The 26109-nt window shown below is 35.8% G+C and overlaps 1 protein-coding gene across 11 annotated transcripts in view; it reads left to right on the forward strand.

Annotated features, from left to right (window-relative positions):
* Nucleotides 1–26109, forward strand: part of SOX6 (SRY-box transcription factor 6) — a 606783-nt gene that overhangs the window by 456297 nt on the left and 124377 nt on the right. For 8 of the 11 annotated variants that reach the window (XM_054512032.2, XM_054512037.2, XM_064576794.1 and 5 more), the window contains one exon: nt 19047–19170. In XM_054512032.2, the coding sequence (XP_054368007.1) occupies nt 19047–19170 (124 nt within the window). The remainder of the gene's footprint in view (nt 1–19046; nt 19171–26109) is intronic. The other 3 variants (XM_064576795.1, XM_045894071.2, XM_045894073.2) reach the window with 1 other exon arrangement.

Raw genomic sequence — 26109 nt, forward strand, 5'->3', positions numbered from 1 at the left:
TGGTAGGTTTTTTTTTTTAACTCCTTAAAATTTTCTATGGTCATGATCATGTTTTTTGCAGCTAAAGACAGTTTAACTTCTTTTTTTTTTTTCAAACTGTGTGTGTTTTCTTTCTTTCCTCTGGCTATTGCACTGGCTAGGCCATCCACTACAATATTAAATAGAAGTGGTGAGAGTGGACATTCTTGCCTGTTCCTGATCTTGCAAAGAAAGCATAGAGACTTTCACCATTGATTATGATGTTAGCTGTATGTTTTTCAAATATACCTTTAATCAAATTGAGGAAGTTACCTCATATTCAAGTCTGTTGGAAGTTCTTATCATGAATGGGTGTTAAAGTTTTTCAAATGCTTTTTCTGCATCTATTGAAATGATCACGGTTTTGCTACTTTATTCTCTTATTATGATGAATTATACTGATTGATTTTCAAATGTTAAACCAACCTTGCATTCCCCAAATAAACTCTACTTAGTCATGATATATTATCTTTTTTATATACTGTTTCATTCTGTTTAGTCAGTCCACTCTTATGCTTTTTAAAATTAGTACCCTGACCTTTGGGGAAATAATTCAATTTATATTTTGTTAAAAGCTGTCTTTGTGTTCTGTATATTGCAAGGGATATGAGAGGAAAAGCTATGATTCTGTTCTCAAAGGAGTTCATGGTCTCACTCCATTAAAAAAAAGAAGAAAATACATAATTTTTTTTTTTAAGATTTTATTTATTTATTTGACAGAGAGAGACACAGCAAGAGAAGGAACACAAGCAGGGGGAGTGGGGGAGGGAGAAGCAGGCTCCTTGCTGAGCAGGGAGCCTGATGTGGGGCTCGATCCCAGGACCCTGGGATCATGACCTGAGCAGAAGGCAGATGCTTAACGACTGAGCCACCCAGGCGCCCCTACATGATTGGTTTTAATGTGTGTCCCAAGCATACAGATTTGGGAGAGGGCAGTTGGGGAAAAAGGAAGATAGGCAAATATCAGAGTCACTGTGTATCAGTGTTGCCAGAATGTCTTTGTAGAAGAACTGAAATTTGCCTTTATCCTCTGTCATGTGATGTACATTACATTTCAGAAAAAAATATTTAGACTAATGCTGGGGGCAGAAAGGGTATCTTTGTGTTTAGGTTCTACCGTAAAGAAGCCAGAAAGAAAACTGGGAAAGAAAAAAGAGAATTCCTGAATTAGGAATTAGGAGATCTAGTTCTAATCTGAGCTGATTTGACTAGTTATGTCACCATGGACAAGTCACACTATCCTCTCAGGCCTCCATTTCCTCCTCTATAAACACGTCATGGTTAGGCCTGACCAGTGGTTCTGGATAAAGAAAGAGAGAGCATATGTATTTCTGAAAAGGCTCACCAGAACTCCTTGACCAGGTGAGAATTACTGGATTACATAGTTTCTAAATTTTTTTTCATCCCTGAAAATCTTTTTATGATTTTGTGAAATCAGTAAACTTGGCGACTAAAGACGTTATTTTTAACTTTGGATTAGCCATTCTCAAGTTTTGTGACCCTGACAAGTCACTTCTCCTCTCTGGGCCTTATTATATCTATGTTTAAAATGAAAATGGCTTTCTAAATATCAAATATGGCAAAGAACCTATTGTAGTGAGATAAATAACTATGGTTACATATTTTATGTGACTGCATTCAGCATCCTTAAGAATTAAGGAGAATAAAAAACCAAGGTCCGCATTGTTAAACTTAATTCTAATTTTTAATGGGAAAGGTAAATTCTTGAACATATATTGAGATGCTAGCTTTGTGTGGTATTTGCTCCCAACTCGAAATGCAAAAATCTAAGACTTCTGTATGTTTTCTTAGGATATAGTTTTTCTTTGTTATTTACAGTCTGTTGTAAGAAAGCTTCAAGGGATATAGGGCATTAGAGCACCACATCTCTAACTAGCTGGAGCATAATACATGATTTGAGTCCCCAATATTTTCTAACAGTAAGGTTTGTTTATTAAAGAAACCCCATGCTGTGACTGAATCAGTCTAATAGAAGCCAAGTTTGAACTTGAACATTCAAATGTATGCCCATATATCTTGGGCATATATCATACATAATGATGTGGGGTCTAGACATCTTTCTGGGTTTGTTTATGTCTGTTATGGATTCCCCTCATTATCCATGCTGTTTGAGGGAGACCCCATGGATTCAGCTAGTTTATTGCATACTTTCTATATTTTAAGACTAACTCAGAGTTCCAAGTGGCACATATGTTCCAACTTGGATGATTATTTTCTCACTTTCCTTTTTTATGATGATGATTAAGGAAAAATAAAGTAAGATTTTAGGGAATGGTGACATGTTTGAGAGTGGCTAACTGTAATCCTTTTGGCCATGTTTCAAATATAGCTTTTTATAATCTTTATTTTATTATGCTCTTCTTCCTAAAAATTTTTGACAAGTTTGAGTTATAGCATCTGTTTTCCTATTTTTAAAACCGTATTGTGTACCATCTGTTGTTTCATTATCATTGATTATAACTTTTAGGATTTAGGAAAGATAGATAAAAACTTTAATATTTAATTGTACAGTTTATGTATAGACAGTATACCCAATGCTAGAATTAAATAAGTTTTCCTAAAGAATAGATTTTAGATATGGAACAATTTTATCTCTATTATCCTATTATTAATTTGAACAAGAACTCCATGGCTTGGCTAGCAGCTTTCATTGTTACTGCTATTAAAACCTCCCCCTTGACTTTTATTTTATAAAATTAGGTATTTCTGTGCATGACTCCTTAATTAAAAAAAAACAAAACTGCTGTTCATATTCTTTAAAAGTGCAAAGCTTTTTTTAATCAAGTGAAATAAATAACATTATAAGAATTTGCAATAAATATTGAAAAAGGGTGGACTGTCATTAGAATTTATCATTATGGGTATTTTTTTTGAGGAGGTGATATAGCACTATAAATATTCATCATGTTCTTAAATCTAGAGATATTCAGTGATTAGGTGATTTTATGCCTGTTTATGCTGAAAGGAACAAAAGAAACTTTAAAAACTGAAAGCATAAACATAATTGAACCACCTACTTAGAAATTGGAATAGATGTTTTCCAGGGGAGAACATGCTTTCTGTGTAAAAAGGGCTAGTGTAACAAGAAGTCATCTATTCTTGATTTCTTTAGACAGCTAGAGCTTTGTGCCTTGTCTAGTTTCTGCGTTTTAAGAGCTTGTTCTGTGTAGCAGAAATAATACAATAAATGGGTTTAACCACATTTGTCTCAGCTAGACAGTCTGCTTTGTCAGAGATTGCTGGTACAACATAAACAAATTATGTGTTTGTAGTGCTTTTCAATGAAAGCCTATCTAACAGAGCTGAGATTGTGTTTCAGCAGCTGTAGATTTAATCTCCTACCTGTCAGTTAAAACAGCCATTTCCTGAGCCAGATAAGGACTGGTTGTAGAAGAGGGAAGTAGTCACAGCTGGACAAAGACCTATTGTTACTGGCTGATAATTTCTAAGTAGATTCAACTCCTATTCTACCATGGAAACTACAATCATAGTGCAGTTTTGAAGGAGCTAACCTGACCTTTTTTATTGTTAAATTGAGAAGAGTTAAAGAGAAAGCTGGGCTTTGTGTCATTCATATTTGGGAGTTGTCATGTGCAACTAAAAATAAATGTCTATAGCTTAGATCATCATGATTCTAGATCATTGTGAATGTAATAATAGTATTTTGGAAAATGCCTGTTCACAAATTTGTAACTACAGTTTTAGGAATTCTACTTGTAGTGCACACTAAAGTCAAAAAGTAAATCTCTGGATAGATACTTTATGTGACTCACATATCATGAGACATGTCTTTTTCTTTTCTTCTGTTTTTTATTTGTGGGGGTTCTCATTCTCTCTTTGTTTCACATAATTACCCATAGAAATTTATAAAGTTAAGTTAAACTGTCTCAAAATTGGTTGAGTTGGTTTGTAGAAAATATCTATCTCTACATTTCTATAAGTTATTATAATATTATTTTGAGTCCCATGTCTCCGAAGTCCTGAATAGGTAATGATAGGGCACACTGATAGGTTGGTCTGTCCTTGCATTTATACGAACTTGGTCAGCAACCTAAATCCACAACTTTTCAATTTTCAGTTTAAATTCCAACTTAAAGTAGTTCATGAGTTCTCAAGTTTAAAAAAATATATATGCATCTTAATTTAATTAAATTTTTTATAATTAATTTTTTCCAGCTTTGCTGAGAAATGGTTGACATACATCACTGTATAAGTTTAAGACGTACGGTGTGATGGTTTGATTTACATATATTACAAAGTAATTGCCCGAGTAGGTTCAACTAACATCCAACTTATCATATAGATACAAAAAAAAAAAAAAAAGGAAGAAAAGAATAAAGAAAAAAAGTATTTTTCTTTTTGTGATAAGAGCTCTTAGGATTTATTCTCTTAACAACTTTCCTATATATTATGCACAGTGTTAGCTGTAATCATCCTGTACATTACATCCCTAAGTATTTATCTTATAACTGGAAGTTTGTATGTTTTGACCACCTTCCTCTAGCTCCCCTGTTCCTCCAGCCCCATCTCTGATAACCACAAGTCTGATCTCTTTTTCTTCATTTAGTTTTTTGTTTTATCTTGTTTCATTTTTTTAGTTTCCACATATGAGATCATATTTGTCTTTCTTTTCTCTGTCTGACTTATTGCACTTAACATAATGCCTTCAGGTCCATACATGTTGTCACAATTGGTAGAATTCCCTTCTTTTTTTTAAGGCTGAATAATATTCCATTTTATGTATATACCACAACTTCTTTATCTGTTCATTCACCAGTGGACACTTAAGTTGTTTCCATGGCTTGGTTATTGTAAATAATGCTGCTGTGAACATGAGGTGCAGATATATTTCCAAGTTAATGCTTTCATTACCTTTGGATATATTTTCAGAAATGGAATTGTCAAATCATATGGGCATTCTATTTTTCATTTTTTGAGAATTTTCCATACTGTTTTTCATAGTGGTTGTACCAATTTACATTCCCACTAACAGGGCACAGGGGTTTCCTTTTCTCCACATCCACATCAGCATTTGTTATCTCTTGTCTTTTTGATGATGGCCATTATAATAGGCATAAGGTGATACTGTGATTTTAATTTGCATTTCCCTAATGACTAGTGATGTTGAGCATCTTTTCATGCACCTTTTGCCTTTTCAAATATCTTCTTTGGAGAAATGTCTATTCAGGTACTTCGTCCATTTTTTAATTGGGTTTTGGGCTTTTTTTTTTTTTTGCTATTGATTGGGTGAGTTCTTTATATAGTTTGGATATTGATCCCTTATCAGATATATGGTTTGCAAATATTTTTTCCTATACCATAGGTTATCCTTTCTTTTTGTTGGTAATTTCTTTTGTTGTGCAGAAGCGTTTTAGTTTGATGTAGTCCCACTTCTTTATTTTTTATTTTGTTGCCTATGCTTCAGGTGTCTTATCCAAAAATTCATCACCAAGACCCATGCCAAGGAGTTTTAGTCCCACGTTTTCTTCTAGGAGTTTCATGGTTTCAGGTCTTACATTTAAGTCTTTAATCCATTTCAAGTTAATTTTTGTGAGTAGTGTATGATACGGGTTCAGTTTTGTTCTTTTACATGCAAATACCCAGTTATTCAAGCATCATTTATTGAAGGACTGTCTTTGCTCCATTGAGTATTTTTGGCTCCCTTGTCACATATTAGTTGACTATATATGCTTAAGTTTATTTCTAGGCTATTGGTTCTGTTCCCTTGGTCTGTATGTCTGTTTTTATGCCAGTACCATACTCTTTTGATGACCACAGCTTTATAGTATAGCTTGAAATCAGGAAGTGTGGTACCTCCTGCTTTGTTCTTCTTTCTCAGGATTCCATTGGCCATCTGGGGTCTTTTGTGGTCCCATGTAAATTTTAAGAGTGTTTTTTCTACTTCTGTTAAAAAATGCCATTGAAATATTGATAGGGATTGCATTGAATCTATAGATGGCTTTAGGTAGTATTGACATTTTAATGATATTAATTCTTTCAATCCATAAACATGGGATACCTTTCCATTTATTTATGTCTTTGATTTCTTTAATCGATGCCTTGTAGTTTTCAGTGTAGAGAACTTTTACCTCCTTAGTTAAATTTATTCCTAACTATTTTATAGGTCTTTATGTTATTGTAATATAATTAACTTTAATTAAAGTTTTTATAGCAATTTCTATTTTGCAAGGAACTTTTTACATAAATCATTTGATCTTTGCAAAATATTTGTAAGGTAATTATAATACTGGGCTTTGGAGTTTACATTTGTTGAAGTGTGAGGGACAGAGTGAGCAGTTATCAGGTAAAAATTGTGGATATAAAAGACAGCACTACTTTTCTTAAAAGTCCACAATATCCTTCCTCGCTTGCTTCCTCCCTCCTTCTCTTTCTTCTCTTCTCTCTTTACTTTCTTTGTATTTCTTTTCATATTTTTCTTTTCATTCCTCTCATGTCTTTTTTTCATTTCATTTCTCTTTTCTTAACATCTTGTGATTAGGACAGACCTATCTAATACTACCTTTATTTTTTTGGTGGCACAGAAGATTGGCTAAAATTTTAAATTTAAGACATACAATGCTCTTTTTTCTTTATTTGCTTACCATTAAGAAATGTCATCAAGGGCTATGTGTAATACGGTGTTTTAGATGGAGTGAAGTAAAAATTAATACATTAAAATAGAGGATAAAGGAATATTAGAATTTCTTAGTAGGATTGCTTACTTTAAGAATGTTGGAAAATTCAATGTATTTATTTTCCATTTTGAATTCTGGTTATTTATTTTTTTAATTGACCTGAGTGGACCAGCATATCATCCCATTTCTTTTGGGGCTTGGGTTTCTTTTCTTTCTTTCTTTCTTTCTTTCTTTCTTTCTTTCTTTTTTTTTTTTTTTAAGATTTTTAATTTATTTATTTGACGGAGAGAGAACACAAGCAGGCAGAACAGCAGGCAGAGGGAGAGGGAGAAGGAGGCTCCCCGCTGAGCAAGGAACCCGATGCAGGGCTTGATCCCAGGACCCTGGGATCATGACCTGAGCCCAAGGCAGTTGCTTAACCAACTGAGCCACCCAGGTGCCCTATGGGCTTGGGTTTCTATTCCTTTCCAGATATAAAGAAGATTAAGATACAGCATCAATTATGAACTGTTATTTTTTATATAGTTGCTCATGTGTGTGTATACAAACATACATATACACACATACATACATATATACATTCATCTGTATGTTGTCTGTCTTTCCTAGTAGATAATGGTAGGGGATTTTGTGAAACTCCTATGTCCCTGGTGCCTAGAATAGTGTCAAATTGAAATGAAAACCATTAAAAAATTCAACACAGTAGGTGCAGGGTAAATTTTGACAAAGGGAAAGAAACTTATGCTTGAGGAATTTTCATGGAGGAGTTGAATTTGAGCTGAATAATGGGAAGGCAAAGAGGAGAGGAAAGATCATTCTATATGTGAGAAGAAATGGCTTGAACAAAGACTTAGAAGCTATTGAAAGCAAGAGAGGAAAGATGGTGAAGGTAGTAGGAAAACAACCTTGAGAGGTACATTAAGAACATCTTGTAGGGTGATTTCAATGCCAGACTAGGCTAGGGAGTTTGGACCCTACCTTTTTTAATAGCGACATTTCCTTATCGTATCTAAGTTACTTAATATGAACATAGTACTAAATAAAAATACAAAAATAAAGAAAATGTCTCTTTAAATCAACATGTTAGCTTATCCTTACATCATCTTCAGTGTTGACACACTTGTGCATTTAGTTGGGGCAGCAGGTGTAAAAGTGTGTGTGTGTGTATGAGTAGAAGTATAGATGCTGAGGGCAGGGCAGTAGTTGTAGGTTACATTCCAAAATGACATTGAAGTTGCCTGTCATTAACTTTTTGCACTAAAAATATTAGAGTGTGAAAACCTCAATGGTATTTCATTTGTGGTGTAGTTATTATTTATGCTTTTACTCAGTATCCATTTCTTTATAAAGATCCCCTTACTTTACCTCTCTGGCCCCCACCCCAGTTACATATACAGGCACCATTTCTCATTGATACTTTTTTTTTTTTAAGATTTATTTATTTATTTATGAGAGAGAGAGTGTGAGTGAAAGAGTGTGAGAGAGCGTGAACAAGGGGGAAGGGAAGAGGGAGAAGCAGACTCCCTGCTGAACAGGGAGCCCCTGACCTGGCTTGGGCTTGGGCTCGATCCCAGGATCCTGGGATCATGACCTGAGCCGAAGGACACTTAACTGACTGAGCCACCCAGGCGCCCTTCTCACTGATACTTCTAGGGAAGGTCAGCTTGCCATGGCTGAGTCCCAGCTGTCATTAACTTAGACATCTTATTTATGTTCTGTTCAGAGTTCACTGCTTATTTCTCAGGCCTATAGTTTCAGATGAAATTGCTTCTATTCTCCATGATAGCTGATGCTTAAATATTTTTCTGTCATTCATTCTATATTGTATAACCAGTCCACTGTGATATAAGAAACATTTTTTATTATTATTTTGGAAAACTGTATTCTTGGCTATTCCGGTGAGAAGAGCTTACTATCTCTGTCAGTAAGGATTACAACTGATGATGATGAAATTATTAAAGAAGTTTAGAGTCCTCTCTATACTATAGAAGAGTTTCAACAGATGTACTAGGAGAGCTCAGTCATTAAAAAATATTTTCAAATGAATGAATAAAGTCAATTTTTGTATTCTCACACCAACTAGTGGACTTCAAAATCCGACCATGGCATGCCAAAAGAAAAGATTGCTGTGATGAAGTATGTTTGGAACAGATGCGTATTTCTGTTGCTTTGATTTGAGGATTGCAAATGATAAAAGGACTTTGAATTGATTCAGAAGATTAAAAAATCAGAATTCTTGTGGCTTAGTTTTTAAATAACGGAGAATGGAAAATCTTTAATGCGTTTATATTACGAATATTTGTTGAGTCCCTACTCTGTGCAAAAGAGGGACTTTTACTAAGCCCTGGGGAGATACAAAGTCCCTGCCTTTAAGTTGTGCATAATTTTAACAAGACCTGTAGTCTAAGATGTAAACCTGCATTTCTGGAGGAGGAATTTAATAATTGAACTCTGGTCATTCCTAACAGAATAAGCTTGTGTAAAATACTTCAGGGGTAAAGCCAGATTGCCTTCATTACAGGTCAAAAGTTTATGAAAGGTTTATATCTGAATTTGGTTGTTACTAAGAAAGGAATGCTGCATTCTTCACAATGTTACCATATTTATATGGCATTTACACAAAATTTGAAGAAAATTAATTTCCATCTTGGCCAAACATTTTGATCACTGTGTATTTAATGGGGTTTCCATTTGAGAACAACAATCATTAGTCTTTAATATGTTTCATACTCCTGTGGAAATAAGACAGGGTGGATAAGAAGCATTCATCTTCACTAGTCTTTGGAAATATCTAAAGTAATTGAATAGCTCAGTCTTCTGTGATGGCCTGGTGACCACTAACTGTGACTATTTGCATAATAGTCAACTCTTCACTTCTGTAGTGATAACTGTTTGTATCTGATTAAAATTAAGACTGTTTTAGTTCTCTTGACTTTTCCAGAAGTTGCAAAAATTGAGATTTGCTGTTCTGCTTTAACCAAACAAATGCACACATGGGGATAACAATATGCTGAGTTTATGCAGATTTTACAGCACGAATCTGAATAAAATACCCACTAATAGATCCTTAAGGAGTAATAAACACACATGAATTTTCCTTAGTTGCACTTTAAAGTGATTTTAACATACTACTAGACCTTAACAATAATATTTAATTGACAAGATTATGCATTTGTATGGATTGAAAAGGTGGTAGATATCTAATTCCAAATGAATCATAAATTTTACTTTTGCATAACATGTTTTATTAATTTCTCTATGGCCAGGATATTCTACTTCTCTCCTGGTGAGAGTTTCTTAAAACATAGTAAGATAATTTAAACACATTTAATTAACATTTATCATCCATTTTATAAAGTAATCTGACTTTTGTCTTCATAAATACTCTCAAAATTTTTCTAGGTTATAGGCTATAGGAAGACTATGGAAAGATACCTAGTGGAATTTTTGTTGTAATTTAGTTTTCTTTTTAAGCATAGCTTTCCTTTCTCTGTTGACCCTATTCCAAAGTAAGCGGACAAACTGGATGATTTATACTACTATATAAGTGAAAACAAACCTAACACCACTACCTGATAAAATAAGGCTATAGACTTCTCTATGGCATCTTTATATTCCCAGTGCTTACCTAGCACAGTACCGTCAGATAGTGCTAGGTGCTCAAAAAGTAGCTGCTGAATAGCTGATTGAAGACAGGCTCTGTTGACTTCCTTTATGAAGTAGCATGTTTCTTGGGAGCTTAAGAGGTCATCTTATAATGTGGAGCTCTTTATTTCAGAGAATAAGGGGACAGATAAGTAAAAGATGCTAGGAATTATGATTATGCTAGTGCTAAATCCATGTTCTTTTCTTTGAAAATTCAATATTTAAACAGAAAATGTACAAATGAGTGAAACATAAAATAACGACATTTGACTACTGATGATCCTGGTAGATTAATGAGATATTTGCCCATTTTAGAAAATGCAAATCAAGTGGGTGTGTACAGTATGCTGAGAATATAAAAAGAGGTGTTAATGCAAAGGACGGGATTGACTCTTTCAGGGCCATTAACATTTCTCTCTGAATATGCACCTAAAGAAGATTTTTAAAACATGGACTATTGACCTGATAGATAGGAGTCATTGTGCTCTTCCTCTCAATGAGCCTTTCTGTCCTGTGTAACCAGGGAAGGGACCTGGAAAATGCTAAGCTGTGATGTGGATTTAAACACCTATCTTATAAAGACCAACCAGTAAAAGAATGCTTTGTTTGCATGTCTTACTCGTAGTGAGGGTGGGGACATAGTGAAGCTGGGGGCAGGGTATATCTTTTCTATTTCTCCTGTGAATATTTTAGATATTTTATTACATATATTTAATAGTGTAAATGAGTAAATACAAGTTAACTGCTGAAGTTATTTTCTTTTTCCCTTAAATTAACTTCTTATTAAAGTGTAATATACACAGAGAAAAGCATATGTCATAAGTGTAAAGTTAGCTGTTCATTAAGGTTTAAACTAAAACATAAGACTTTGAAAGAATAAAGCCTGAGTTTTTAAAAGGATGTCTTTGAACTATAATATCTTGAATTTGTTCTACCTTTCCAGGGTTTTTCTTGGCTCTTAGTGAGGATTTTGAAAGGAGTGGTGGCAGTAGTATGAAAAGTTCTTGGAAGCAATTGCATTATATTAAAGATGAATGTTAACAATGGTAACGAGGTGTTTTGTGTACTATCCTGGTGGGACCTGAGAGAGAGAGACAGAGATGTGGGGGGAAGGGATAGAATATTTTGCCATCAACAAACAAACAAACAAACAAAAACAAAGCAGGACTCCAGGATGCAGCTACATTTTTGTTCAATGTGTATCCATTGGAAGTTGGTGGGAAACATCTAGATGGGAAGATGGGACTCTGTGTTCTAAAATACTCTTTCCTGTCTCAGAATTGTTCCTGATGAAGGTTGATTTTTCTCTCCTGCTAGAGCTAGCTAGATTCTCTACAAGCAAAGATTTGCTATCCTCTATCAGCTGTAGCAGCCAGAGATTTGCTAAATAAGACAAATGAAAAGCAAACAAGGTGATATCAAGGTTTATTTTAAGTCACTTTATTATTATTATTTTTAATAATAAAAGTCATTGATTTCATTCACCTACTTATGGATAGGTATACCATTTACTACTCTATGGATATTGGTGCTCAGAAAACTGGTTCTTAGGTCTTACTTGGATGGTTCTCACATGGGCCAGTTGACACAAAATGCCTATTATATCCTCAGCCTTGTGATAAGAGTAGTGGAGCATATAGAAGTATAAATGTCACAGGCCATTCAGGACACTCATTTTATTTGGTGAGAGATGATTAATGAATTGAAACAATTAACTAATAAGCAGTAGGCCATATACAATATGAGACTCCTTTGTATACTTCCAACTATGGCCAAGCAAGAGAAGTTCAATATGCTGACTACCGCATCATGCTTTCTAAGGCAGGACAGAGCATAGTCAATATTTTAGACAGGTTTTAGGCAAAAATGGGTTGGAAAAGGTTTTGTGTTAAGGCATGAATTCATCCTATCAATGAGATCCTTCCTCTTCTAACTCTACAGAATTAACTGAGATCCGTGTACAGTTTGGCATGTACTTTTTGGCACTAACAAGAAACCTCCCTGACCTTGAAGGCTTTTCATGCAAGGTTTCTGGGTCCTTTATTTCTTTCACTCTAGACACTGGCTTGTACAGTGGTAACACTTTATACCAATGACTCAGCTATTCTTTGCAATAAAGAAGAGGGCCTTTAGGAAATCCCCTCCACGTCCCCCTCTCCCTCTCTGATTGCTCTTTCTCATTCTGTATTTTCTATCTCTGTCTCCCTTTCTCTGTCATCATTTACAGATTGGAAACATTGGAAACATTCCTTCCAACAGATTAAGAAGCTTTTTTCAATTAAACCTCATAAGGAATGATTCACTAGAAATAAGCTTTAAAATGATCTTCACTTGCTCACTGTTTTTAACTCAGTAATAGACATTAATATGCTCATGATTTTCAATACAAATACATATTTCCCATCACCAAAAAGTTAAATAATCTTCATGAAAGAGAAAATGAGTCCCCCTGAGTGTCACTCTGTTTGCATATTAGCACATAGCCAGGTCTCTGCCAAGTTGCTCTCTGACTGACTGCTGCAGATGCTCTTTCTCAAGTATTCTGAGTCATATCTTTAGTACAAGTCTTCAGGGACAAACAATAGCACCTGTTCCTCACAAGATATCAGGCCAGTTAGCCCATTCATGTATCTTTAATGAAGCTCTGGGGCAGATGGCAAAAAAATGGCATCATCAACAACTTAGCACAGAGAAAACAAAGGGGATAAGTGTTGATGCAACAATGCTGTTTTACGAATAGGAAGAGACAGAACTTAAGTGTTTTACGTGCATCTGCTGCTGTCTTGATTGTCTGAAAGATGTGTGGAACACCAAGCAATTAAAATTTCTGGGCATGTAGCCTGTTTGATCAAGAATGTGTTCCCCACTTTCTCCAAAAGGGCAACACTTTGGTCAGGGGTTGTGGAAGTTTAAAATTGATGGACAACTGGGCTTTGGTACATGCAGTTCATTTCTTTCATGACGCACTGACTAAGCTTCACCTATGATGGAATTCCTGGTTTCTCATTACCCAGCCTATTAGTGCTGACTTGCAAAGCAGTAAAAATAATGCAGCTTCATGCTCAGAGATATATTTTGGCCACATCAAATTTTCCTCCTTGTATTAACCACATCAGTTTTACCTATGGAATAATGAAAGGATCTTTGAATTTGTGCTAAGGGAAAGCTATGCTTTCAAGAAAAGATGACACTATTTGAAATTTTGATAACTTCTTGGAAAAGACATGTGGAGACTGGTCATTCTTTGATGGAATGAGGGGAATTCTATTAGTTTTTATTCTTTAGTAAAATATTTTTGGAAGTTGCTGTTTCCAGTGTGACTGCCTTCCCTGGCATGTCATCAAATGGGAAAATAGGATGATGGGAAGAAAGGGGAAAGGCAGGCTTACCATTCTCCAGAGCAGGGTGGGGCTTTTCTGTATAATCACAATTCTCTGTTTGCCTTCAGCCCTGACACTCAGTGCAGTAAACTTAATTCACAACTTCCATAGGAGGAAAATATTTTAGATGCTTATGTGATTCTTGTGTGGCTACCAAGCCCTCTTTCTTTATCTCTCCTCCCTTCCTTGTCCTTGCTTTCCATTCCTGTCCCACCTCCACTCAATAATTTTCTAATAAGTACAATAAATGGAAAACTATGAAAGGGGGAAATTGTTGCTTTAATACATGCTTTCTTCTCATATTATTTGCAATGGGCCATGCTGGTCAGCTTTCTATAAAAGATGGTAGTTGGAAGTATTCATAGACCTCCATTACCCTTGTGAGTTTTTAAGACACATAATTCCTTTAAAACAATATCACACTGGGGAAATCTGAATAAGGGGGTTGGATTGTATCAATGTCAATGCCCCAGGTGTGATATTGTACTACAGTTTTTCAAGTTATTACCAGTTGGGGGAGAGGACTCATAGGATCTCTCTGTATTATTTATTGCAAATGCATGCAAATTTACAATTATATTTATCAAACTTCCAGTCAATTGTTCTTACAAAGAATTATATTCCTTATCTCATTTAGGTCTGTTTAGCAAAAGATGACTTGATGGTTAATATAATATGGCACTTAAAAGTGTAGACTTTGAGCCTGACAAACTGGACTTGAATCCTGGCTCTACCACTTCCTAGTTGGCCGAGTTACTGAGCCTCTCATGATTTTGTCCTCATTAAATGAAAGAGGAGAATAATAGTAAATACCTTACAGAGTTTTGAGGATTACATGAGATAGATCATGTAAATCACTTTCTCAGTGCTTGATATATAGGAAATGCTGGAAAATATTAGTGGCTGTGATGAAGAAGATGATTATCATTACCATCATCATCACTATTATTACTTCTGTTATTAGAGGTATGAGAGGAATGCTTCATCATCTTCTCTTGGCCTAGATTCTAATTGCTACTGGCTATCTTGGCTTGTCTTTAATAAGAAGCACTTTGATTTTTCACATCATTGTTTTACTTAAAATAAGGGCAATTTTATCAATTGGAGCTAAATGATCACTGCTAATGAATGTATTACAATAAGTTATTGGAATTAATGACAGTAGTTTTGTGATCAAATTTTTCTGGGTACAAAATAAGAGAGAAGAAAGAACAAACTGAAACTAAATGACATACTATCCATACTCCAACAATACACCTCTGAAATAGAAAATCATTTTTGGTTGCAGACCTCCAGATTTTCTCTACCCAAAGAGCATACACACGTGAGTTCTCTTTTCTATCACTGGAAGTCCATGCGATGTAGTGGAAAAAGCACTGGTCAGAGTGATGAGCAGTTCTAGATTCCAGATCCAGCCCTGTCATAGGCACTGTGATCTCAGGCCATGTCTTTTAGCTTCTCTAGCCACCTGTTTCCCTATGTGTAAATTGTGAGGTTTGAATTAGATTAGTGATTCTCAGAGAGTGGTCCCTGGACCAGCAGCACCTGCTTTACCTAGGTACTTGCCAGGGAAGTACCCTCTCAGACCCCACCTAGATCTACTGGTTTAGAGGCTCCAGGGGTAGGGCCGGCCAGTCTTTGTTTTAATAAGCCCTCTGGCTGAACTGGATACACACTAAAATTTGAGAATCATGGCCCTGGATTAAATTTTAGTCTAAATATTAGATTGTTGGACCCCGCTCCCAGAGTTTCTGATTCATAGGTCTGGGGTGGAGCCTTATAATTTGCTTTTATGACATTCTCAGGCATTGCTGATGTTACTGGTCAGGTACCACACTTTGAAAACTACTAGGCTAGATCAACTCTAAGCTCTATTCCAACTCTGGTTCTATCGGCACTTTTGCTTTCACCATGTCTTCTGTCCCCCTTCTTATTTACTTTATGCCTCAATTTATTGAAACTGCCTCTGAATTAATAGTTAGCATTGAAAGTTTCTAACCTATCCTGCTTTGTAGATGGCGATGGACGGAAGGAGCTTCCCTAAATTCTTTTTTTTTTTTTTAAGATTTTATTTATTTATTTGACAGAGAAAGACACAGCAAGAGAGGAAACACAAACAGGGGGAGTAGAAGAGGGAGAAGCAGGCTTCCCGCAGAGCAGGGAGCCCGATGTGGGGCTCGATCCCAGGACCCCGGGATCACGACCTGAGCCGAAGGCACACGCTTAACGACTGAGCCACCCAGGCGCCCCAGGAACTTCCCTAAATTCTTACAACTTATGTTAATATGAAACACCTACAGCTCTTTGGCATTGAAAGTGACCCTAGATGGTTTACTTAGTTATCTCATGTACATAGCTAGTTACGAAAGAAATATCTTCAGATATTCCAAGGTTCAAGAATCAAGGTCTGATGCTTAATTGCCACTGATGCCTTTATGTTGTTTCATGATCTGAAGAGCTTGGGCATCAATGTAGAAGTAAAATTATGTTTTCATCCTAAGATGCTGTTTAATGAATGACACTAAAGTTCCCAAATTCCATCTTCACATGATCCTTGTAATCCCACCTCTTCTTTTTCATGGTTTTCTAGATACTTGGGATGGGATAATGCTCTGTGAGGCCTGGTGTCTGCTAAGAACATGACAAGCCTCTGCCTGTCAAACTGAATTATTTAGTTGGTTCATGTTTTCTTTTTTGAAGTAGAGTTATGGGTAAGAGCCGCTATTTCTTGTTTTTTCTTTTCAGTAATTTGATAATTTTCTAGAATTGAATATGCCAACTATTGTAAGAACAAAGCAAGGCCCTAACATCTCCCAAGTGCCTATTATGTGCCAATCGCTGTGCCAAAAGTGTTACTTTTCTGGTCTATTTAATCCTCACAGTAACCACGTAAGGCAGTATTGTTAACTTTTACATGAAGAAATAGACTCAGATTACAGAAAGGTTAAGTAACCATTCACGATCACACAGCCAAGGAAATGGCAGTGCATAGATTTAAGATCTGAGATGTTTGACAGCAAAGACTTTGTAGGCATAGTAGATTCTGAACAAATGTGTGGTGAACGAACGAATAAAGGAATGACTACATCACATTATTTTCCTAATGCTGAGTTTGAAAAAACTCAGAATCATAAAATTGAAAAGGCTCTATAGGCCATTACCTAGTCAGGGTTTTAGTTATGCTTACCCTCTAAATTATCCCTACTGTATGTATACAGCCTTTACTCGACCACCTCTAGGGAGATGACACACATGACCTCTTTAATCGGAGCACTTGTTGAATAACTCATTTTTAGAAAATTCTTCTTTGAGTTAAGCTTCCCTAAAATCTCTTTCTTCGGAGTCTTGTTCCACCCTTTTTAACCTCTCAGACTTAATCGGCTTCTTTTGCCATATGAAGATAACCTTGTATCTTCTCTCTCCCAAGCTAAATAGCCCCCATTTTTTCAGCTATTTCTGAAGAACGTAAGAATAACTTAATAAATGTTCATTAAAAAGAAGGAAAGAATAAATAAATACGATGCCTAGACTTCTCATTTTCTTGTTCTCCTTTAAAGCACGAAGCATCTGTGCTGTTCTAGGTACATGCTAGGAACCATATTTCTAGAAGTAAATGAATTGATTTCCTTTGACGTACTCTTGCACTGAACAACAGTCACCTACAAAAAAGACTGTTTTATTTTCTGACGTAGAACAGTGCCCTCATCTTTGACATCTCAGGTTTGCATCAGGTCACCGCAAGCTGGAGTTGAACAGCAAACCTAGTGCTTTTCTTCAGGGTTAAAGGCAAGACCTGGGCACGAGGGGATCAGCTCCAATTTACGCAGGCTAAGTTTGTACTCTAATGTACAAGACTCGGGCTTACCTCAGCTAAAATGGTAGAAATAGCTGCCCAAAGCTAGTTTCTTTCACGCCCCACTGGCAAGGTAGTAATTGCACAAAGACCTTTTTATTATAAGTTGATTTTCCTGAGAAATGAATTCAGAAAAGTACCGTAAAGTGTTTATTTTTTGCTTGCCCTTTATTAACCCACATCTTAGGGCTTTCCCTAGAGAAAAACTGTTGGTAAATGAAACCTCTTAGACCCACACAGAAGCATTTTTGCACCATGTCCCTGGCTGTGGAGGGACCAGGGATAGGACAAGGCAAGTTGGCGCTATTTAAACAGGGTCATCAGCCAGTATCCGGAATTTTGCCTAAAGAGAAGATTTAAGAATTTAAACAGCAGAAGGGTTTGGGTTTGGTAGAATTACTGGTAAGTGTTTGTATCTTCAACAGGATATAATGCAGCTTTTTTTTTTTTTTAATATGAGTAAAGAGCCCAAAGACCCATTTTGAATTTAAAGATCACTTCTGTTAGGACATCCTAGTTTTGATCTTTAAATAACAAAAGTCCTGTATTCAGCCTATAAACTCATACACTAAAAGCCAGGACAAAACCTTCCTGTGATGCTCTCCTGGAATCAGGGTAGCATGCATAGAGTAAAAAAGGGAGCTAGGAAATTAAAATGTGATTTCACAGGCATGATTTTGTCATAGCTCTTATTTTCTTTATATAGAATACAAATACTGATATAGAGAGAAGATTTTCTATTTTGCATTTTTGTGCTCTTTGATACATTTATTGAGGTCAAATGAAATTTGATATAGTAGGATTTATTATGAAATGCTCTCTGAATACAACTCCATAATTACTGAGCCACATGGTAGTGCATAAAGCTGTAAAACTGCTAAGCCAGACAAGCAATTTATATGTTACATCGAGGTGTGTATGGCAAAGAATATTAGTTTAATTGGAAGCCAAGGTGTAGTAGCCTTAAATCTGAAGAACTATATGTTTAACATAATGCAGTAAGGCTTTGAAATAAGACACCTAAACTGGGGAGATACCGCTTTGGGAATATATCAAAATTAGACATTATTTTCTGACCAAGGATACTAAACACTGTTTTCCTAATAAAGGGCAGAATGCAAAGCAGGTGAAAGGGCAAAACCTTTCAACATTGCACGGTGTACGAAGCAAACATTTCTTCCACCAGTTGTTTTGTTAAAAAAAAAAAAGAAAGAAAGAAAAAGGAAAAGAGTCAAGATAAAAGAAAACCGTTCCCCACAATTTGGTGGAGGCAGTGATGAGGCAAAATCACAAGGAGGTTGTGTCCTTGGAGTGCTAATGGGATCTAAGAACAGCGACTGGGTACCTTTCGCCTGCGTTTTCTCAGGGAGCAGATTTGGAATGAGGTCACAAGTGGGTGGCTGTTTGGGTACCAGCACAGCCGCAGGAGTGAAAAACAAATACTTCTTGGCATACATTTGCTCTCTGTCTGATCATAGGCTCTCTTCTGTTTAGCAGGTTCAGGGTCACATGCCTCCGCTCATGATCCCAATTTTTCCACATGACCAGCGGACCCTGGCAGCTGCCGCTGCCGCCCAGCAGGGCTTCCTCTTCCCCCCTGGAATAACATACAAACCAGGTAAGTAGAGAGGAATTTAACATTCTTTTGGAAATGCTAAGATCCCCATGTTTTTGCTTAGTAGTCACAACAAACACAGGCGCATACAAAGGAGCTACAAATAAAATGATCCATAAAAGCCGATTTTCACGTAAAATTCGAATTGGGAAGTTAATTGGGAAGGGGGGGGCACGTTCAAAAACTCTTTGGTTGCTAAAAACTTTTGCTTTCTCTTTTTCCACCTGGTTTGTTCTGAATTCACAGATAGAATGCTACTTTCCCTGGGGACCACAAATTTTTGTCAGCGCTCTCTTATAACTTTACTGTGAATAATTGTCTTTGGTTAAAGACCCTTTCCTCCTCCTCTGGGAGATTTCATGCTCTGGGACAGTGGTCACATACACTATAAAATGTTACTGTTGTTTATTGTCTGATTTCTCCTGGAAGAAAAGTTAAAACGGGGCTGATTTAATTAGCTCACCGCTAATAGGTAAGATTCCTTTGGATTTGAGTTTAAATAATGAAGCATTCAGTAGTATTTTCTCATTCATCTTTGAACCTCAGAAACAGGTCACATAACCTTGCAGTGAAATATGTTTTGAGATGATTTAGCAAATGTTATGATTTTTCTTTATTCCTCTGAGTTTACTGGACTCCTGGGGAATTCAATTAGGGACATAATGGTTTGAAGCTTCTTTCAGAGCCTCCTTGTAAACAGGGCTTTAAATGTTTAAAGATATGTTGCCAAAGGAATCCAATGTAAGAAGATAGTCAAGTAAATAAAGTCAACCTTAATTTCATTTGTGCATTCTTTGTAAGTGACCTCAGCTCAGAAGTAGTGACCTTGTTCTACTCATTAATAATTTCCGTGTCAAGTTCTTTTTAACATATTAACCTGATTATATTAACCACCAAATCTGAATGCAACAAATCTGAGTGCAGCGGTTTCTTTGTGTAGAGGTTTTATAAAGTGAACAAAGGCATTTTAATGTGCTTAAAGTAATAATAAAATATAAATCACTTTACTAAAATCCTCAGCAAGAAAGCTTACTAAGTAGCATAAAAACAAACCTAGTGGATTTTAACATGTATTTTAATTGCTTAATGCTATCGATTACTCTTTTGCATTTGGTAGATTACCACCTTCCTTGTGTGGAAAGGTAGGATGCCTGTCAGAACTCACAGGTTTCAAGGAATAGAGATTTAAGGAATTGGCTCATTTTAAGGACTGACTTTGAAAATTCCTCAGATACAAATTAGTCAGACCTGGTTGTACCAACGATTTTGGGATACCTCAATGAAAGAAAATTTTATTGTTTAAACTGTCAGAATTTGATTTTTCTAGAGCAGGATTTTTAGAGCAAGGTATATTCCCTATGAAATTGATATCCATATTAAGGACAGGAGTATATTTTGTCAGAGACTATGTTTCTGTCAGTGCAGTGGTTCGGTCCTTCCCTGATCTCTCTAAGTAGTTCTGAACTATTTCTCTGCCTTGACTTCCTTTGGAACATTGATGTAAGCTGAATTTACTGATTTGCCCTGAGTCTGAGTTGTCATTCCTATACCAGTCTTAGAAACCTTTTCATCTGTAGAAACCCTTTCTTTAATTTTAGTGCTTCTAAGTTTAAAATGCTTCACATTTAAAAATTGGGTATGAGCCTTATTTTCTGCTGGGCATAACATTGACATAGTCGACATGTTACTTACCTAATTTTGTTAAAACAATAATGCCATTTTTCATGGGGGAATGTACTGTTATATAGTTAATGAATTTGGACCACTTTTTAAAAATTCTTCTCACACAGTATCGACCAAACTGTAGTAAGTAACTAAGAAGAATGTGGTGATTGGGAGAGTGTTGCGCAGAAGTGTTACCTCCGTCGAACAACATATGTGCAGCACACTGTGGTGTTCAGGGGTAGCAGAATTGTTTGTGATTATGGTGGCTAAAACCTGTTGGTTAAGGCATAACATGGATCTGGGCATGTAGCACAGTTTTTAATTACAGGCAAGGCTGATAAAATAAGGTGTTTTCTGGTGACCCCTAAGTTACGTCAGAGGGTTTAATTAACCAGAACTCTAAATCCTTAATATTTTGGCTGCTCTGGGTTTTATTGTACATACAAATTATATTGAAAAGGATTCAAATTATTTGTTCTTATGTAATTAGCAGAGAAATTACATATTCGGGCAACTTAATCTACGCAGTGTTTTTGTCCTTCACGTGAACTGGGGGAGTAGAGTCGTGTTGGACTGGAGTCTGGACTAGGAAAACTGTGCGCTCCAAACTGAGCTATGATAATTTCACTTGAAATACATGTGAAACAGTGATTAAATTTTTAGAAGAGAGTAGTTCTGTCACATTTGAAAGACATGAAACGGTGGCATAACTTTATATTTTGGTCCCTTGGACAAGAGGATGAGCAATCACTGTCTTGGTCTTTATAAATTACAAAATAAATGGCTCTCTTTTTGCTCTTTTCCACCTTCCCATAACCTAAAAACAATCCTACGGTGTTTGTGCCTTCAGCTGATTGAATAATTGTCTTGATTTCTAGAAAGCACGGGCTATCTGGGGGTGATGTTCACTGTCAAAGTTGACTGTTTCTGAATCCATTATTGGATAGTCTAAACAAATATACTTAGGGCTACGGACCTTCTTCCCTTCAGATAATTTTACACATTGCTCTGGGCATATCAGGGTCCTGGTATGCAGCAAACACCAAACTTCGGTGGGTTGTTGAGAAGCCATGTGGCCTACAGGGATTGTGCAGTTTCAGGGGGAATATCTATCAGATTAATATCTGTAGACATAGCTTTATTGAGTTTTAACCCTTAATTTTTTTTTTAAACAGGTTATATAATTAGACACATCATTCTAGAAAAACTCATCAGGGCCCAGAACATACACCACAGAATTTTGGTTGCTTTGCTCTTTCACATCATGAAACAGAGATGCAGCAATCTGGGGCAAGATAAATGCGTTTAAGCACCTATATTTGAGAACATTAAAAGATTAAGCCTATTTAGCTGGCAATGTGTATATCAGACAGGACTGAATTGGCTATAAAATAAAAATAATGGATAGCCTCCTTCACACGCCAGGGATGGTGCAGCTGACCCATGGACTTTGTGTAGTTTGGATTTTTAAAATAATTGCTGCTGAAGCAGCCCCCTTGGCTTCCTAGGAGATTCTGGGAATAGGATCTCTGCCGGCCCCTGGCTTTCCACCCACTTGTTATTATAATATAATAGCTAAAGCCTCCTGAATAAGTTGCTCCGTGCCAAAAACTGTGCTAAATATTTTACATGGATTATTTTATTTAATTCTTACCTGAACATGTCATTTAGCCTTGCTGAGCCTCACATTTTTGTCATCTAAAAAATACATCCACTGCACAGTATGGGTGTGAAGATTAAATTTGTTACAATGTATGTGAGTTCTTTGAAAATTCTAAGGCACTAGGTTTGGGGGTAAAGTCTGACTATGAAACTAAGTAAATTTAACAATATTAAACTACATCCTTATCCATTAGAAACGTCCAAAAACTGAGCATTGGACTGAGATATATTACCCCTCTGCCTAATGACCAAAAACAATTTTACAAGTATACCTAGTGCTTCTTTTAGAAAAAAATTCTGGTGAAATATATATATATATACACACACACACACACACACACACACATATACATATACATAATACTTAATATTTTAACCATTTATAAAAGTACAATTCAGTGACATTAATACATTTGCACTGTTGTGTAAGCATTACCATTATCTATACACAAAACTTTTGATCATCTACAATGGAAACTTTGTGTCCATTAAATGATAACTCTCCCTGTCCCCTAGTAACCTCTATTCTATTATCTTTCTCTATGAATTTGCCTATTCTAGATACTTCATGTAAGTGAAATCATACAATATTTGTTTTTCTATGTCTGGCTTATTTCTTTATGTATAATGTTTTCAAGGTCCATCCATATTGCAATATGGATCAAAAGTTCATTCTTTTTTATGGCTGAATAATATCCCATTGTGTATATATGTCTATGTCTGTGTGTATATGTCTATATATATATATATATATATAGTATAATACATTATATGGATAGATAGATAGTTTGTTTATCAATTCATCTGTTGATGGACACTTGGGTTGTTTCCACATTTTGGTCATTGTGAATAATACTGCTGTGAATGTTGATATACAAATATCTGAGTCCTTGCTTTCAATTCTTTTGGATATTTATGTAGGAGTAGAATTGTTGGGTCATATGGTAGTTGTGTTTAACTCTCTGAGAAACTGCCAAACTGTTTTCCACAGAGGCTGTGCCTTTTATACTCCCACCAGCAATGCAAGAGTTCCAATCTCTTCACATCCTCACCAACACTTGTTATTTTCCACCTCCTACAAAAAAATTATAGCCATTCTAGTAGATGTGAACTAGTATCTCATTGTGGTTTTGATTTTCATTTCCCTAATGATTAATAATTTTAAGCATCTTTTCATATGCTTGTTAGAAATTTGTATATCTTTCTCAGAGAAAGTACTTTGCTTAGTTTTTTTTTTATTATTATGTACAGTTTTTTTTTTTTTTAAGATTTTATTTATTTGTTTATTCATGAGAGACAGAGAGAGAGAGAAGCAGAGGGAGAAGCAGGCTCCCAAGGAGCAGAGAGCCCGATGCGGGGCTCGATCCCAGGACCCTGAGATCATGACCTGAGCCGAAGGCAGACGCTAAACCATCTGAGCCACCCAGGTGCCCCTTATGTACAGTTTTTAATTAAGCTGTTTGCTTTTTGTTATTGAGTTTCAGGAGTTCTTTAAATATTCTAGATATTAATCCCTTATCAGATACATGATTTGCAAGTATTTCCTTCTATTCTTAGGTTAGCTTTTCACACACTTGGTAGTATCTTTTGATGCACAGAAGTTTTTGATTTTGAAGCACTCCAGTTTATCTTTTTTGTTCTTGTGGCCTGTGCTTTTGCTATCATAGCCTTGCAATCGTTGCCAAATACGAAGATTTACTCCTGTGTTTTCTTCTTAGAGTTTTATAGTGTTAGTACTTAAGTTTAGGTCTTTGATCCTTTTGAGTTAATTTTTATATGTTATTTAAAGCAAGAGTTCAACTTCATTCTTTTGCATGTGCCTATCCAGTTTTCTCAGCACCATTTGTTGAAAAGATACTCCTTCCTCATTGAATATTCTTGGCTCCCTTGCCAAAAATCAATTTACCATATATCTAAGGGCTTATTTATGGGCCCTCTATTCTGTTGCATTGGTCTGTATATCTGTTCTTATGCCAGTAACATACTGTTTTAATTACTGTAACTTTGTAGTAAATTTTAAAGTCAGGAATTGTAAGTCTTCCAACTCTATTCTTTTTCAAGATTGTTTTGGCTATTGGGGACTCTTGCAATTCCATATAAGTTTGAGGATTTGGTTTTCCACTTCTATGATAAAGATCTTTGGAATCTTGATAGACATTTCATTGAATCTCTTGATTGCTTTGGATAGTATTGACATCTTACCAATGTTAAGTCTTCCTCCTGATGAACATTTCCATTTATTTAGGTCTTTTAAAATTTTTTTCAGCGATGTTATATAGTTTTCAGCGTACAAACCTTTCACCTCTTTGGTTAGTTTTATTCCTAAGTATTTAATTATTTTAGATGGTATTATAAATAGAAATACTTTCTTAATTTTCTTTTGGATTGTTCATTGCTAGTATATAGAAAAACAAATGATTTGTGTGTGTTAATTTTACAAGATTGCCAACTTTTGCTAAATTTGTTTATTAGCTCTAGTAGCTTTCTTGTGGATTCTTTGGAATTTTCTATATGTAGGATCATGTGATATGCAAATTGAGATAGTTTTATCTCTTGCTTACCAATGTTGATGCCTTTTGCCCTCCCTCCCTTTACTTCTCTCTCTCTCTCCCTCCTCCTTCTTTCTTTTTCTCTTTCTCTCTCTTTGTCCCCCTCTCTCTCTTCCCCATCCTCCCTACTTCCCTCCCTCCCCTCTCCCCCCCCTCCTCTCTTCTCCTTTCCTTCTTTTCTTTTCTTTCTCATCTAATAGTGCTGGCTTGAACTTCCAGTATAATGTTGTATAGCTGCAGTGAAAGCAGGCATCATTATATCATTCCTGATCTTAGAGGGAAAGCTTTCCAGTCTTTTACCATTGAGTATGATGTTAACTGTGGATTTTTCATAAATATCCTTTATCATGTTGGGGAATTTTCCCTCTATTCCTAAATTTCTAAGAGTTTTTATCCTGAAAGGGTGTTAGATTTTGTCAAATGCCTTTTCTGCATCAATTGAGATGATTATGTGGTTTTCTTCCCCTTTGCTCTATGAATGTGATGTATTACATTGATCTTTTTGCGAGTGTTGAACCACCTTTGCATTCCTGGGATAAATCCTGCTTTGTCATGGTGAATAATCCTTTTAATATGGTGTTGGATTCAATATGCTAATATTTTTTGAGGGTTTTACATCTATATTCATAAAGGATGTTGATCTGTAATTTTCTTTCCTGTGATGTCTTTATCTGACTTTGCTATTAAGGTAATGTTGGCCTCATTATTTTATAGTTAGGAAGGGTTTCCTTTCCAATTTTTTTTTTTTTTGAAAGTTTTGGGGAGAATTAGTGTTAATTCTTCTTTTTAAAAATTTATTTATTTTTATTTTTTTAGAGATGGGGGAGGGAGAGAATCTTAATCTTAAGCGCCACACCCAGTGTGGAGCCTGACATGGGGCTCGATCTCACAACCCTGAGATCATGACCTGAGTTGAAACCAAGAGTCAGTTGCTTAACTGACTGAGCCACCCAAGTGCCCCTAGTGTTAATTTTTCTTAAGTGTTCAGGAGAATTTACTGGCAAAGCCATCTGGTCCAGGGCTTTTCTTTGTTGAGAAGTTTTGTTTACTGATCCAATCTCTTTAC

The sequence above is a fragment of the Mirounga angustirostris genome, unplaced genomic scaffold (genome assembly GCF_029215605.1).
Source record: "Mirounga angustirostris isolate CCGP_5_RB_7025 unplaced genomic scaffold, mMirAng1.0.hap1 SCAF_13, whole genome shotgun sequence".
NCBI classification, from domain to species: domain Eukaryota; kingdom Metazoa; phylum Chordata; class Mammalia; order Carnivora; family Phocidae; genus Mirounga; species Mirounga angustirostris.